The 15,525-nt window shown below is 36.2% G+C and overlaps 1 protein-coding gene across 8 annotated transcripts in view; it reads right to left on the bottom strand.

The window, feature by feature from the left end:
* Positions 1 to 213: 213 nt before the first annotated feature.
* Positions 214 to 15,525, bottom strand: part of dpp6b (dipeptidyl peptidase like 6b) — a 138,532-nt gene continuing 123,220 nt past the window's right edge. For all 8 annotated transcript variants that reach the window (XM_089131416.1, XM_089131417.1, XM_089131415.1 and 5 more), the window contains 16 exons: positions 14,992 to 15,118; positions 14,683 to 14,721; positions 14,471 to 14,578; positions 14,300 to 14,391; positions 13,790 to 13,837; positions 13,602 to 13,714; positions 10,614 to 10,667; positions 8,509 to 8,607; positions 8,354 to 8,423; positions 6,660 to 6,854; positions 6,514 to 6,568; positions 3,543 to 3,660; positions 3,399 to 3,457; positions 3,241 to 3,313; positions 3,066 to 3,139; positions 214 to 1,620 (listed from right to left, as the gene is read on the bottom strand). In XM_089131416.1, coding sequence (XP_088987542.1) covers positions 1,471 to 1,620; positions 3,066 to 3,139; positions 3,241 to 3,313; positions 3,399 to 3,457; positions 3,543 to 3,660; positions 6,514 to 6,568; positions 6,660 to 6,854; positions 8,354 to 8,423; positions 8,509 to 8,607; positions 10,614 to 10,667; positions 13,602 to 13,714; positions 13,790 to 13,837; positions 14,300 to 14,391; positions 14,471 to 14,578; positions 14,683 to 14,721; positions 14,992 to 15,118 — 1,474 coding nt within the window. In that variant the 3' untranslated portion in view covers positions 214 to 1,470. The remainder of the gene's footprint in view (positions 1,621 to 3,065; positions 3,140 to 3,240; positions 3,314 to 3,398; positions 3,458 to 3,542; positions 3,661 to 6,513; positions 6,569 to 6,659; positions 6,855 to 8,353; positions 8,424 to 8,508; positions 8,608 to 10,613; positions 10,668 to 13,601; positions 13,715 to 13,789; positions 13,838 to 14,299; positions 14,392 to 14,470; positions 14,579 to 14,682; positions 14,722 to 14,991; positions 15,119 to 15,525) is intronic.

Consider the following 15,525-nt stretch of genomic DNA (forward strand, 5'->3'; position numbering starts at 1 on the left):
GGGATACTTTATAACACGCAATTCTGACTTAATATCACACAATTCTGAGAAATAAAGTCAGAATTGTGAGATAAAAAGTCGCAGTTTAACCTTCACAAATTGCAAATTACCTTTTTTATTTTTCATTCTGTGGCGGAAACAAGCTTCCATACAAAACGGTCCTTGAATCTTTGTAGTACGGTATTTTGCTTTTAAATGAGTTAAGAAACAAAATAGCTTTCAAAATGCTTTATGTACAAGGTAAACACATAGGGACCAAACAAGAATTTACACATCAGTGCGTCTGCTTACAAGACAGGATTTCACTTACAACAATAAATTCAGTGGAACCACATAGGAACATTCAAGCTGTCAAAAGTAATGATACACAAAAGAAACCATCTTTCCACCATGCCAAATTATATAGCAAGAAAATATATTCTTTGCAAAACGTCCTTCAAAGACCTTCGTAACCATGTATGACAAAAAACAAACACATACCTTCCCAAAGACACAAGTCCTATGAATTCACAGTTAACCTACTGTACTTAACCAGTACACCGGACTAAAGAAAATGCTCTTGGCAGGATTGTGGCATGGTTCTTAGTCCTCTGTTTGATTACATAAATCGAATCTTTTTTCCATAAATGATTTGTCCTACCTCATGGACTGCCTGTCTTGAGCAGGTTTATTCCAATAAGGCACAGTGACAAAAGAAGAGATTTGCAGCTGCACTCGTTGAAACAAAGAAGACTATCCTTCTCAGAATGAGCCGATTCACTAATAAACAACATGGATTCTGTGGATCATTACTACAACAGATACATTTTAAAGCAACTGTTTTACTGTAGCACATTTGATGCAACAAAAAGCCTTGTGAAACGACCACAACGAATCCCAGTAAGAATTTTTAGGTCAATGATTTATGCTTCTTTTTTCTTACCACATTCAGCTGACACACGAAATCTTAGGAACATTTGTCAGGCCTGATAACTTTGACATTGACGACAGAAACAAATGAGTTCACGATGACATATTTACCCAAATAAAGGCCCTAAACTGTACTTACTGGATTAAACTCAGAATGCTGTGCAGCCGGTAAAATAATTGAGTAATTTGCAGCTTCGGTACTCTGGCCAATCATTCATCTGTGTATTGTGCTGTCATCTCTTAAAGCTTTCTGTAAGCAATGCATGAGTAAGAGAACAAGCAAAAGAGCTCGACAGTTCATCTGAATCACTCCAGTTCATCCAGTTCTCACACTGTGAGGGTGTGGAATGGTTCAGCGGGTACCTCCACAGGTTATTTTATCACCAAGTCAGTCAAACTCTTTCCTGGATCCAATGAGCCAATCAGAGTTGAGGGGCGTGGTCCATGCAGAGGCTCAGGAGAAGCCATCAGAACTAACATGGGAATGGAGGAGGGTGTAATGGAGGGGAGGAGTTTGCATATCGGGCTGTAAGCTGGCTTGTGCTGGATATGAATGGGACTTTAACCATCATCCTCGTTGTCCTGCTCCAGTTTCTCTTCGGGCGGTATCTCTGGTGGTCTGAAACACTCCACGAAGAAGTTGACCAGCGACTGACTGAGATGTTGCTGCGAGTCTTTCGAGTGAAGGAAGTGGCCTTCATCTGGGTAGATCTGACAAAAAAAAAGAAAGAAAACTGCCTCACCCACTCAAGTACTACCCATTTCACTACCCCAATGCAGTAGCGGTTCTAGGCACGGGCGAACCGGGCAGTCGCCCGGGGCGGCATTTCTTCACGTCACATGAGGGGCGGCACGAGCAGTTAAAAAAATCCTCTGTGCCTCGAAGGTTTTCTATTTTTTTACCATTTCGATTCAATTATTGGCAATGGCGCCCCTAATTGCTGAGAAGGTGCCGTGCACAGAAGCGATGTCAAGGGGGTCTCTTGATTAGTTCACGTATCGCGTCTTTTGCGCGCTCGAGGTCGTTATTTCAAATAGGCGATTAGGCGCACGGAAAGCGCGTGGAGAGCCCAGTGCATGGTTGTATAACAACGACAGCCATGGGCAAATCGGTCCGAATTTTACTATTAATAATAAAAGATAAGCTACTGTGCATTATAAATGTCAGGAATGTATCTTTATTGACTCATTCTTTTTATAGAGATGATTGAATGCTGAAATATGCCGTATATATTTTTATAAAATCTCTTTTTGTGTTAACCTTTTTTTAAGTTTAGTAGGTAAGATAAAAGACACTCCTTTAAAACAAATCTTTAATGTTATTAACTTGGTGAATTGATTGTGTATTAGGCTTTTTGTGTATGTGATCATGTTGGTCACTATATTCATGAAATGAAAATAATTTACATAATGATCAACTTTGTCTTTTTACAGTAGCCTATATGCAAAGTACAATTTTCTATTTTCTAACATTCTAACATTTTAAGAGTGACATAGGGCTACAAAAGCTATTTTAGGTCTATAACATAGTGTTTAGTGTTTAATATGAGAGCTGTTCAAAATTATTTAAGAGATAAGAGATAAGTATTGTGTTACTAAATAAGTATCTTTCAGACCCTTTTACTTTTAAAAACAACATTTCGTGACAAATATTGTTTAACAAGCCATAACTAAAAGTGTGCCATGCACATAATTTAAGGCAATAACCAATGCGCTAATGGTTACTTCCTCTTTTTAAAGTTAGATTAAACTAGCAAAATAACTGGATTCTATTAACTGTGTTTTTCAAATGAACGGTATGTGATTTTATTGTTGGGTTGTTGTTGTTTTGTTTGTTTGTTTGTTTTTTTTTGGGGGGGGGGGGGCTCGAAGGGGGTCTCGCCCTGGGTGTAATTAGAACCGCCACTGCCCCAATGTGACCGATTACTAAATGAACCAGGTTATTCAATGAAAAAGCTTGTACTCAATGAGGTGTCATTCATGTTATTGACACAAGTGGTACCAAAAGAGTTATTAACATTTGATTAGTCATTAGTTTGTTTCAGTCTCAATACTTTTATTATAAGCAAAGCTTGTTGCAACAAACACCACTAAAAAGACAGACCAAACATAAGTCAGTTGATGAGAGCTTTAAATAGTGGATGAGAAGCTCTTACCTGTAATGTATAATTAGCCTTCTCATTTATCAAATTGGTGATAAATTTGGCTGTGTGCTGAAAATGGACTTTCTCTGTGTGAACAAAGAAATGTTACACATCATGAAACCGATTTAAGAAAAGCAGGTATTTCAGAAATAAACACGTTAGGCAAGAAGCTTAAATCAAAGGTTACCGTCAGCCGTCGGGTGGATTATCATGAGTTTCTTGTCCCTCAGTTGCTCCATGTGGTCTGTTAAATGGGTCATCTGAAAAATAAATACATTAAAATACAAGCAATGTGAAACATTTCTTTGACTTGACCAAGAACCATACTATGTTGGTGCACATTACCTCATACGCTCTCTTATTGGACCGCGGTAATCCTAAATAGCGTTCAGAAAACGCAGAAGCTGTGGGACAGACGTTAATGATCATCAATGAAACGAGTCCACCCCTTTTATTTCAAGAAATGAAAGACAGGATATGACATCATACCATATAAAGAGAAATCAGTGATGGGGGAGATGGCAGTGCCGCACTTGATTTTGAATTTAAACATGTTTGTAGGTTCATCCGAGCGCAAGAGTCGGCTGGTCAGATATCCTCCATATGCCTGAGGCACACAACAACAACAAGGTTATTAGTCATGCATGAACATAATTGATGCTGAATGATACAATCGTACATTTCATCAAGAGAGAATTAATATGAATCCAACAATGCAGAGCATCTGAAGGCAACTTGAAATCAAAACTCCACTTACGGACAGAGTATGTGTTCCTGGTTTTATTTCCAATGAATCATCAGTGTATGTTATCACAAATAAACTAAATGTTTTCTAGGTCTAATGTGATATAAAAACAATCACAGCATTATGTCAAGCTACCCCACTACTTGATGGAAAAAATAGTAGGATGATATATGAGAATATGGGAATGAGGAAAAAAAAAAAACTCAGTTTCATTCAGAATTCCAAACTGAGCAAAAATATGCAATTTGGTGCAGTTGTTATTTAAATGACCAAAACGTGAGAAGCTTGTAATGCAATGGAGATCTTTTTAACAGAATAGCTGACGAAAATACATATAGATATGTGTATTTATAAGTATGGGTATATATGTTCATATGTGTATGTATATTTTTATTTAAATCATTTATATGGCTGTATAATATAGTATTGGTTGAGATCTGAATATTCACAAGTGCAGCAATATGTATGTATATCTATACAGGATGTGTATGTATGCATGTATGTATATGTATGCATATGTATTTATATATATTTTTTTATTTATTTATTTATTTATATATGCATGTATGTGTGTTTTTTTCTTTTTTTTCCTTCTCTTTGTTGTTTTATTACCTGCCCCAGATAATGTATTGTCGTTATGTTTAGTGAAAAAATCAAATAAACAAAAAGTAAAAAAAAAAAAATACATATAGATATCAGCTGTGAATCTAAATCTTCCAATAATATGTCTTAGTAAGATACATATTTAACTGCTTAGTTTTATAATCAAAGCTCTGTAGCTTTTATTGTGTGTGTGGGGGGGGGGCGAAGCATGCATGTACAAACAATACAATGCAATGATTGAGGGATGAACAAGTAAACATTCCTTAATTGTTATATTTCATACGTTTTAACATGATTTTCTAAAAAAAATAATGTATGGATAATCAAGTAAATCTAAGATGCTTCATTCCAATATGTGTCCAGTATTCTTGAAATATTACTAGCAATTAGTGCTGTCAAATCGATTAATCGTATCTAAAATAAAGTCTGTGTTTACATAATGTGTCTGTATATATATATAAACCATGTATATATACTGAATAGTATATATATGTGTGTGTGTGTATGCATGTATGTATATATTACACAAACATGCACACTCACATATATATTATATGTATATAAAATAACAACACACATACACATATTATAAATACAAACTTTTATGTTAGATGTGATTAATTGCAATTCATCGATTTGATCGCATTACTAGGCAAGATTAATGTTATTTTTTATGTTTATAAAAAATAGAATTATTTATTATATAATTATATATTATATATATATATATATATTTATAAAAAATATAATTATAAAATATTATCATTATTTATTATTAACCTTGTGTTTGTTTAAATTGTGCTATTTAAATAAAGTGGATTGGATATGTTTACTTTATAAAAATCAGTAAAGATATCACAGTAAAAAGACACAACCTGCAGGTGTACATTTTAACTCTTTCCCCGCCAGCGTTTTAAAAAAAAGTTGCCAGCCACCGCCAGGGTTTTTGACGATTTTCGCTAAATTTGAATGCCCCGCTGAATATTTTCTTCCATGAATATATGAAGATGATATATATAAAAATAAAGATCTGAGCCTCTGCTTTTAGGCAAAAAAAAAACGTTTTTATTTTATCTTCATCTGTTCTTTTTTATTGCCTCTTGAACAGAGGTAGGTTTTGTCAAAAACACAACATTTTGGACAAAAAACTGAGAAAAAGGTATTTTTATCAAACAAGTGCATTTAAAAGCAGAATACATTCAGATGTTGTTTCCTTCATATATAAAACTTTCCAAAATAAATTAAAAACATAAAATAAATGTAAAATATATCAAATTTCCCAGGATGTAAGGGAAATGTAACTTTTGCAATAAAACTTCTGCCTCTGCCTCTCTGTGTTCTACCTGTGAATAATGAATAATTGGAATTACAATAAACAGGCCTAGACACACACACACACACAAATACATATTACAATGTGGTAAATGTGCACAAAGAGAGAAATAATTTGACAATTACACCTTCATATTTAGACAGCCACACATAAATGCCTGCACACACACATACTATAGTGTCATAATATTATACGATCTATCTGCGGCACGTCCATGGCTAGCATGAACATGTGCATCTCTCTCACTGACTACTTCGTCCCGATCAGATTCAGAATTATCAAATAAAGAGTGATCGGACTCCGAGTCCATTAACCTCCAGTACTTCAGCCATATACCTCTGCATTGTCTGTCTGATACATTCTCACTACTCCACTGTTTGAGACGATTGCGATCTGTTTCTCTGATCAAAGAGTTGCGCAATCATTCAGGACATGCGCGCGGGTCTTCCTTACCGTATACCACCTAAAACACGGATACCCGGAAAATTCCGTGTTTGGCGCAGATGCGTTTTTTCATTAAACACGGAAAATTCCGTGTTTGGCGGGGAAAGAGTTAACAATTACACTAAAAGGCATTTTACTTAACAACTATTAATCAGATGACAAATGCATGCATCAGATTGTGTAGAACAGATTATTCAGCAAAGTTTGCCTCATGTTGACAATATAGAGGGCTTTCTCAATGCAATCAAATATGACAGCAGACTTTAAAGGCTTTTAAGTTAGTATCATTACTACTTTTAGTCAGTTATTCCACAACAGTCAACAAGCAAACGCACCTTTCCATAAACTCCAATTCTTGAGGTGTCAATGTACGGCAACTGTGCTACATTTCTGCAGAGAATCATAGAAGAGATATAAAGGTGAAGTGAACGGTGGTTCAGCATTGATTCTGCGTTATTGTCGTTGACGTGGATGATCTGACCTGAGAGCTTCCAGCTGGTCTCTCTCCTCAAACTCTCCCAGTTTCTTCTTGACGCGGTGGAGGAGGTTTGTGCCCTGAAACCCACTGCCGCGGCCGTCCAGGCGCATCACTATGATGTTGAAGGAGCTGACCAGAACCGTTGTCCAGTCCACTTGAAACTGCTCCGTCACCACCTGACCACCGGGGGTGCCGTCCCTATCACAGAGAGTCAATCGCTTCAGTACGTCTGATCAAAGAAATGCCTCAAACACTTTCACAAATACCTTCTCAAAACTTACTGGCTGAATGTTATAGATAATTGTTAGGGTCACATTTCACCCCAAAACAAAAGGAAAATGAATTTAATGTAAATAAAATGTCAATTATATTATACATGTACGTATAAATGACTGTGAGAGATGGAACATGTAGAGAGAGGAAAATAAGAACTGGGTGGAGCAGAAGGAAAATAATCTCACAATGCAAAAAATAAAATCATAATGAACCTGAAATAGGCATACTTTTGTTCTTTCTTTCAATTGATTTTGGAGAGAAAAGGCCCTGGTGCCTTTCATGGGGGAATCATGGGCCCCTCGTGGCTCATGATACTGTACCATCGAAATTATATCTAAAGGCATATTATACAATCTATTACATGCTGTCTTAAAATGAATTTATTACTTAATAATCTTAATTCATTTATGCAGTAATCAATCTTTAGATACCACGTCTAAATGAAAAGTTTGTAACATTACCAACATTTTTAACCCTAAAACCGTACATTTACTCAATTTTACTGAATTCTACAATGTTAAGTGTGTGAAAAAAACCCCCTCCATAATCTTGTATTTGGGTCAAATTGGGCACCCATAGAAATGAATGGGAAAAACTGCAATTTAGAGCATTCTAAAATAAGCCAAAATAAGACACCAGGTGACACAAAAGTCACTTCATTTTTAGGTTTTAGCTCTAAGAACTTATTGGAATGATATTTTAATGTAGTCAAAAAATAAATAAAACATAAAAATAAGCATAATGTACATAGAAAATATGGTACTTTTTGAAGTGAATAAATTCAAAAATACCCCCCCCAAAAATTTTTTAAAAAATACCATAAATGGATAGACAAAACTTTTTCCAAGATAGTGATATAACATTTATAATAAATAAAAATTAGGATCACATCCGAGTCCCGTGTGCCCACATTTGTCCACAATTACAGGATTAGGGGCTATAAAGTGAATACGGTTTGAGGGCTACAAGTAAAAGCACAACATATTTCTTAATATTAGCTACTGCATGTGGCATTTTACAGCTAAAATGTTGAAGTTTAGCTGTTTTAACTAGTGTAATCATTAAAAATGTCGCAAGCTGAAGATCACTTCCTAACAAGTAATTTCTGATTAATTCGGTTCGGGGGTAGTAGTCGATATAAAAGCCTGTCTGCACTGACGATTGGTTGGGTCCTTACATGCGCTTCGAGGGGCACACATGCACACAAGTAAGGTCTCTCGCTCGCTCCCTCTCTCTGCCGTGCTCGCTCTATGCATGCGCACTCTTGCTCGCTCTAGTCTAGTCTTTATTCGGGAGCCGCTATTAACTTCTGGGAGACTTGGGATGTCTGTGACTGCGTGTGTCCTGGAGTACCGGCCGTTCTGTGATTCACCACTGGGTTGGAGTGCATCATGTGTCAGTTCAGTGTGTGTAACACTTACACCAGCAGCAGGACGGGGTAGTGAGCCGTGTCTATAAACCCCGCTGGCATCAGAATCTGGGTGTTCAGACCTGTGCAAATGATGGAAAAGTTACTGTGCTCCGTCAGTCATTGGCTTATATATTAAAAAAAAAACTGATTCTATAAGATACTCACTGTAATCCTCCACGCTGATCTTTCTGTACTCTACTTTGGGCATCTGCGTGTTGTTCACAGTGGTGTTCAAATCCTCATTGGTCTCCACATCCATCACATCTGAGGGAAACCATACATGTTCAGAGAGATACACTAGCTTGGGGATGGTACGAGTCTTTTATGCACACAAATGCTTGATTTATTCGATCAAACCGTTTTCTATGATTATGTTTTTAGCATCATTTCTTCAGTCTTCAGAGTCACATGATCCTTCAGAAATGAGTCTAATATGCTGATTTGATGCTCAGGAATCATTTCTGTTTATTATTAATGTTAAAAACTATTGTGCTGCTTAATATTTTTCGAGAATATTTGATGAATAGTATAGATTGAATAGTTTGTAACATTATAAATGTCTTTGCTGTCACTTTTTTTTATTAATTTAATAATACATCCTTCCTGAATAAAAGTATTAATTTCTAAAAAAAATAAATAATAATAAATAAATAAATAAATAATCTTACTGACCCCAAACTTTTGAATGCCAGCGCACAGTAGTAAAGTGCACTGGTAAAACATCAACTTCAATAAAATGACATTAGTATGTTTTTCATCAGAATGGCGACAGAGGGAGTCGAAATGAACACTTATATGAGCATCAGTGAGATTCTTTCTTTTTTCTCCTCAAGGGGTCGATGATAATCGCTGCTAATTATTCTAGACACAGTCATTAGGCTCGTTTGAGATGAGCAAAATCTGCGCAGAATCGATCACCGGTGATCAGCGCGAGATGCATGCCGGTTAGAAATGTGTCCGAGAACGGTCCGCCTGGCTCTGATGTCATGCCGACGTATGTCAAAAAACTCTCGCGAGCGCAAGGCGGAGGGGTCGGATTCTGCAGTCGCGCGCAGTTGCTCTCCACCGACTGCGCTGATCAAAAGCATGATGGGAAACGACTTGCTGACGACACATTTTAATGCTCATTGGTTTAAACAACAGTGATGTAGGTAAATTCCATATTCATAAAGCTAAATTCTCCAAATAAAGGCCATGTTTTAATTTTTTTTTCAAATTGAAACTGATATATATTGTGAGTCTCTTAAACGGGTTAAAAATAAGAAAGCTATGTCAGTAACTCAAATATACTTTAAAATTTTCAAGTGAAAATTAGGAAAATTTCTCTCATTTTATAGATGAAGTTTGTAAGTCTGTCTATTTAAACTAAGCTTATTTTTATTTATTTTTATTTTTTTATTTTATTCTGATGTTTATTTATTTGTCGCTGTATAATATTTGTTTCACAAATTGTAGTGCTTGTATGTTTGTCACTTGCATTCTAATAAAAAAATAAAATAAATAATAAAAAAAACAACAGTGATGAATTGTTCTCTTTTAAAATGTTTGATTTTAAAACTGATATCTTGTTTTATGTGTATACATATGGGTGAATAAACTCTCTGACAGTGCCATATGGGTTATTATGTGATGTCATTTTTATTTAAAAAATATATAAAACACGTCTGTATTAAATAAAAAATGATTGATAAACACATATTTGGAATGTAGCCTAATTAAATAAGTACTTTGGGTGTCTTGTTCATTATATTTATTTTTATATAAAAGCAACCGAACTTAAATCACATCCAGTTTATTAGCAACACGTGCACGAGCGTGAATCCCGTGAATCCCGCGATATCAGACTTTGATCTCACAGGTGTCTGATTCACTGCGAGAACCGAGATTTGTCCGGCTTGAATGCGCTTTTTTCACTCCTCCTCTAACTGCAGCCGCCTACTCTCGACTACATTGCAGGCGAGGCGAGGCGCATCTCAAACAAGCCTATTCTCAATTGTCTTCCACTTGCACTCTTTCCCATCTATGGACATGGTGTTAAAACAATTCGTCTGACTGAATCCGATAAATGTTTCTCTTACATTTGAGGTGTTTCTTGTAGCGTTTATCTTCAAGCACACCTCCACTGATAAAGCGCATATCTAGGTCTTCTATCATGTCCTTTGGGTGAGAAATACCTTTCCAGTAAATCAAGCTCTTGGCATGTTGAGTCCAGAGCTGATAAAGTGAATGAGATCGTGTGTCTGTGATAGTGTAGCGAACAGAGGACTCACGTTTATACTCTCCGTCTCTGGTGCTGTACACGGCTGAGTGTGGCACAACCGGGCCTGGACACAAAAAACACAGAGGAGAATAGTGTATGACTGCATATATATATTCATGGCATACCATCTGGACTGCCGTGTGTAGCTTAGCACTGTATTACTGTTATGTGTGTGAAATATTCGTCTATTGTTGCAAACAATTTCGGATAAAGTGGGACTGTTTCTGAGGGATGAGTCTAAGGGAAGAACAGGAGACATGGGTAAGGAGAATGCAGAAGAAATAAAAAGTGTCTAGATCAAAAAAATCAAATTACGTACACAATGCACTCAATGCCCAAACCCCATCACTGCAATATTAATTAATAAAGGCTGGTTTCTAAAGTACTTCTTCCTGCATTAATGTTCATGGGTAGCCTAAATGGGTTCCATTCAGACCTTAACATTAAGTCTTTTACTGTTATATGTCAACAAAATTAAAAAAAAAAACATTTTCACCTGCTATACATACCCAATGTTTAGATCTTTTTGGGGATTTATGCAAACTAGCTAATACGTAATTATATTATGCACCGTTTGTCCATGTTAACAAACAATTTCAAAAAAACTTGTAACACATTTTTAGTTTGTCTTGATGTAAGTAATCAACTCAGTGATTTTCATGATGATATCTAAAAGTTACATTTTTTTACCCTTTTCACATGAAAAAAAGAATGAATATGCGTATGAATGGCATATATTTGGGTCTTTTTCGAAACATTCCCCTAATGGGATTCTTCCGGGCTTTTTTTTTCCTTACTCAGGACTTATTGAGGATAAAAAATCAGTTGAGTTTGCTTCTGTTGCAATTTGTTCAACCTTTTTTCATAAAATGACTCGACTAAGTGGCCAAAAGTGCTACCTGGTCTAGGAAAATTTTAACTATTTAAATGATCAAAAATGTGTTAAAGATTTTGCAACCACTTTTGATCAATTTAATGCATCCTTTCTGAGTAAAGGTATTTTTAATACAAGTATATAAATTCATTCCACAGTCCCAGGGATGAATCTGATGGTGTGGCTGTACTTGAATGAGCTCAATCTGGCACTGATAGAAAGATAATGTACTAAAGTGATGATGTCACACGTTACCCAGACAGCATCATAGCGTCGGCCCAGATCCGGTCCACATCTGGTACACATGGAATCCACACGTACCAGATGTGACCGCTTCAGCTCCAGTTATATAACTGATGCAATGTCGATTATAACACAAATAGTTTTGACTCTAATAGTAATGATTAGATGAGCTCTGTTCAAAGCTGGTTTTGGGGTTTTCAGGAACTTATCAATGCACTCAAACCCCCTCACCTTTGATTAAAATCACTTCAACACATGAACTAGAGTGATCTATTGTTTTTTTTTAATGTGACAATATGGTTCAGGAGAATCATTATACAGCACTAATAATGACCCAATGCTTGATCTGATCTAGAAACAATATTTCTTTGCTGAGGTGTGTGTGATGCAGAATGCAGCTCTTCTCTGACTTTCTCTACTCAACACAAACACTGACCTTTCCTGGAGCTCATCAGAGTCTTATAAACAGATCAGTGACCATGACAACCATGCCTTATTGTTGATAAAACACACAGCATGGAAATGATGTCATGACTAACACACTTAGATCAGTGAGAGAGTCGCTCAGCCAAACTCTCAACTGTGCGCTAAGAAAAACTAGAATCGAACAGACTTAGACAATTAGGAGAGGGGGAAAAACAAACAAATAAACAAAACACTGACTTTACACTGCATTTTAATTCCAGTCTGTTAGTACTTCTTGCTGACCTATTATTGTGGAAGGATATATTTCAATAAAAATAAAACTATACTTTTTAGTCAACGGTCTGGCAATTTGACTATCAGGACCGTGAAGCCGAGAGGTCTTGATTCACCAGAGTAAGAGGGAGTTCATTTTGCAGTGATGACCCCAGATATTACAAGGATACTAGCCAAAAAAACGAATACATGGACATACTACTTAAGAAACCAATCTTCTACATTTCTGGTTTTGTGTCTCATATCCTTCTGTCCAAAATCAAATAGTTACAATGATCAATTATACAGCATCTGACAGCAGAATGCAGCGAATAACCAATCATAATCAAATATTACTGCATGTAAAAGAAGTTTTTACTTTCAAAACTTGACTTTTGCACTATTTTCTCGGCAGATTTTTATTGATAACTTCTAAACCTTTAAATATGATCTGTTCTCATAACTTATTTTGTAAATAATCATGTTTAACAACAGAATTCCTGGTGAAAACTACATTACCCACGATTCAGCAAAGAAATCCACCAATCAGAGAATAGCGGCAAACAAATCATGCCAAAAGAAGCGATTCCCCACTCCCATGAAGTGCTGAAAATGACGTAACAGTCTTCTTAAACTCTTACACACACACGTTTTATGGAGACATTCCATAGACATAATGATTTTTATACTGAACAAACTGTATATTATTATATTATTATTATCCCCTAACCCTAAATTTACTTTTAATCACCTATTACATAAAACTTAAAAAAACATCACTTAGTATGATTTATAAGCAGGTTTCCACAAAAAACATCCCCGCCAGGACAAAGATTTTGGATATTGCAAAAACATTTTGTCCCTATACACATGTATATACACACACATATAATTTGTAAATCAGTCGTTTTATCTTTATAGTTTTTAATTTATGTCATTTACAATTTTTTTTTTTATTTAAAGCCATTTCATACAGTCTTTGTCTTTTTGTCTTCTTATTTGTGTACACTTTTTTGTTGTTGCTTCAAATCAAACTTTGTAGGTTGGATGGTTTGGTTCACGGCTTGTAACTCTTTAACAAAGACTTATTTAAAATCCATATGGGAAAAATACTTCCGGAACCAAGGCTGCTGAGAAAGTGGACGGACACTCTAGCACTCTATAAGTATAAGGCAAGATATTTACATAAAAAAAAAGAGAAACCTTTGCAGTTGAGAAGGAAGTAGTTAGCATCTGGACTGAATGATCCACTGACGTAGCCACAGGTGGATTGACAGGAAAGACACTGACGGTTGAAGGACCCAGTAGTGTTGGCACTAAAACACAACACACGTCAACAGTGCAATGCTTACAAATACTTCCCTGTGGGTCACACACACCATTTGTCATACCTGTAGAGGTGACGCCGACTTGTATCATCTTCAGTACTCAGGAAGTATCTGCAAAGACATTGTTGTTGTCAAAGAAATCTCCCATATATGTTACAAAAGCAGATAACGCTTAAAATTAGGGCTGTCAAATGATTAATCGCATCCAAAATAAAAGTTTGTGTTTACATAATATATGTGGGTGCACTGTGTATAATCATTTTATATATATATAAAAACACACACATGCTTGTAAATATTTAAGAAATATTTTCATGTATATACAGTATATAGATAATTTATATTATATATAAATATACATATTTTATATATAAATAATATTTTTTCTTAAATATACAAGCATGTGTGTGTATTTATATATATACAAAATAATTATACACAGTGCACCCACATACATTATGTAAACACAAACTTTTATTTTGGATGCGATTAATCGTTTGACAGCCCTAGCAAAAATTAACATTTTTACTGACAATATGGACAGAATCCAGCATCTGCTGTTCACATGCTTACACAAGTTTGGTGTCCTCGTTGTAGGCTAAAATCTGCGTCACGTCCCAGTCTCCTGACGTCAAGGACTGTAGTGTGTCTGCGCTGCTGTTGGGCTGAAAGAGGCATTTTAATACATTTAATGTGCTGTAAAACCTTTCCAAGTCGCGAGGTAGTTTATCATTGACAGCTCACCTGGGAAGTGGACATGGATATGTGGAAAAACTTGCCTCGGCCCCCCTGTGGAACGGCTCGGGTGAAGAACAATCTGAGACCGTCTCTGGAAAAAAGCGGGGGTTCATTCTGTGGAGAGATTCACGTCTTCCCATCAGCAAACCTTCCTTTGAGAAGCACCTCTTACACACACATCCCACGCGCCGTACGTGTCTGCGTGATGCGTGACTCACCTGTCTGTGAAGCCAGCTGTCGCTTTCATCTTCATGTTTCTGAAAACACACCGGAAGATTATTGTTTCCCACGTGTGACAAGTCCTTTATAGACAATACAACCAAAGCACTTGCCTGATCTTTTCTTTCATTTAACTGACATGCGTTTGGATGTAGTAACAATAGGCACTGTCACACACACAGCCTCATATGGAAAATGAAAGGTCAGGACATCATTCACATCATTGTGTTATTTTATCTTAATGACTATAATAATGGACATGGAAACCTGTGATAATTAAGCTGGTTTGCTGTGTATATGAGAAGTACCTTGGTGCAGATGCCTGTGGTGGCTTCACATAAGGTCAGGATGGAGTTGTTCTGCGCTCGGTTCAGCCAGTTTACTGCTAGTTTAGTGCTGGTCGCCCACTTCACCATGGTAATGTAGTACTCTTTCCTGCATAGAGATGCCAGTTAAAATACTCATTTCAAAGTGTGTCTGTGAACGTTTTGTGTGGGTAAAAAAAAAGCTCCAAAATGCTTTTAAGAGATATTCTTAATAAATGAATGAATGCACTCCATTAGTCTAACTGAGCCTGTTTGCAAAGCTTGTTAAATAGATGCACTAACTTTCAAAAGTTTAGGCTCAGTAATGCATTGTTTTAAAAAAAAGAATACTTTCATTCTGCAAGGATGCATTAAAGGTACTCCATATATTACATCATAGTCCATATTCCATACCAGATGGGGCAGTATACCTCCAGAAAGTGAGTTGCGCCACGGCCGCACGCGCACAAACACGAGCGAGCGCTGTCTTGCTCTCTCTCCCTCGCACATATTATTCAATTGACACGATAGTAAAAG

The sequence above is a fragment of the Pimephales promelas genome, chromosome 5 (genome assembly GCF_988280905.1).
Source record: "Pimephales promelas chromosome 5, fPimPro1.hap1.1, whole genome shotgun sequence".
Lineage (NCBI taxonomy): Eukaryota > Metazoa > Chordata > Actinopteri > Cypriniformes > Leuciscidae > Pimephales > Pimephales promelas.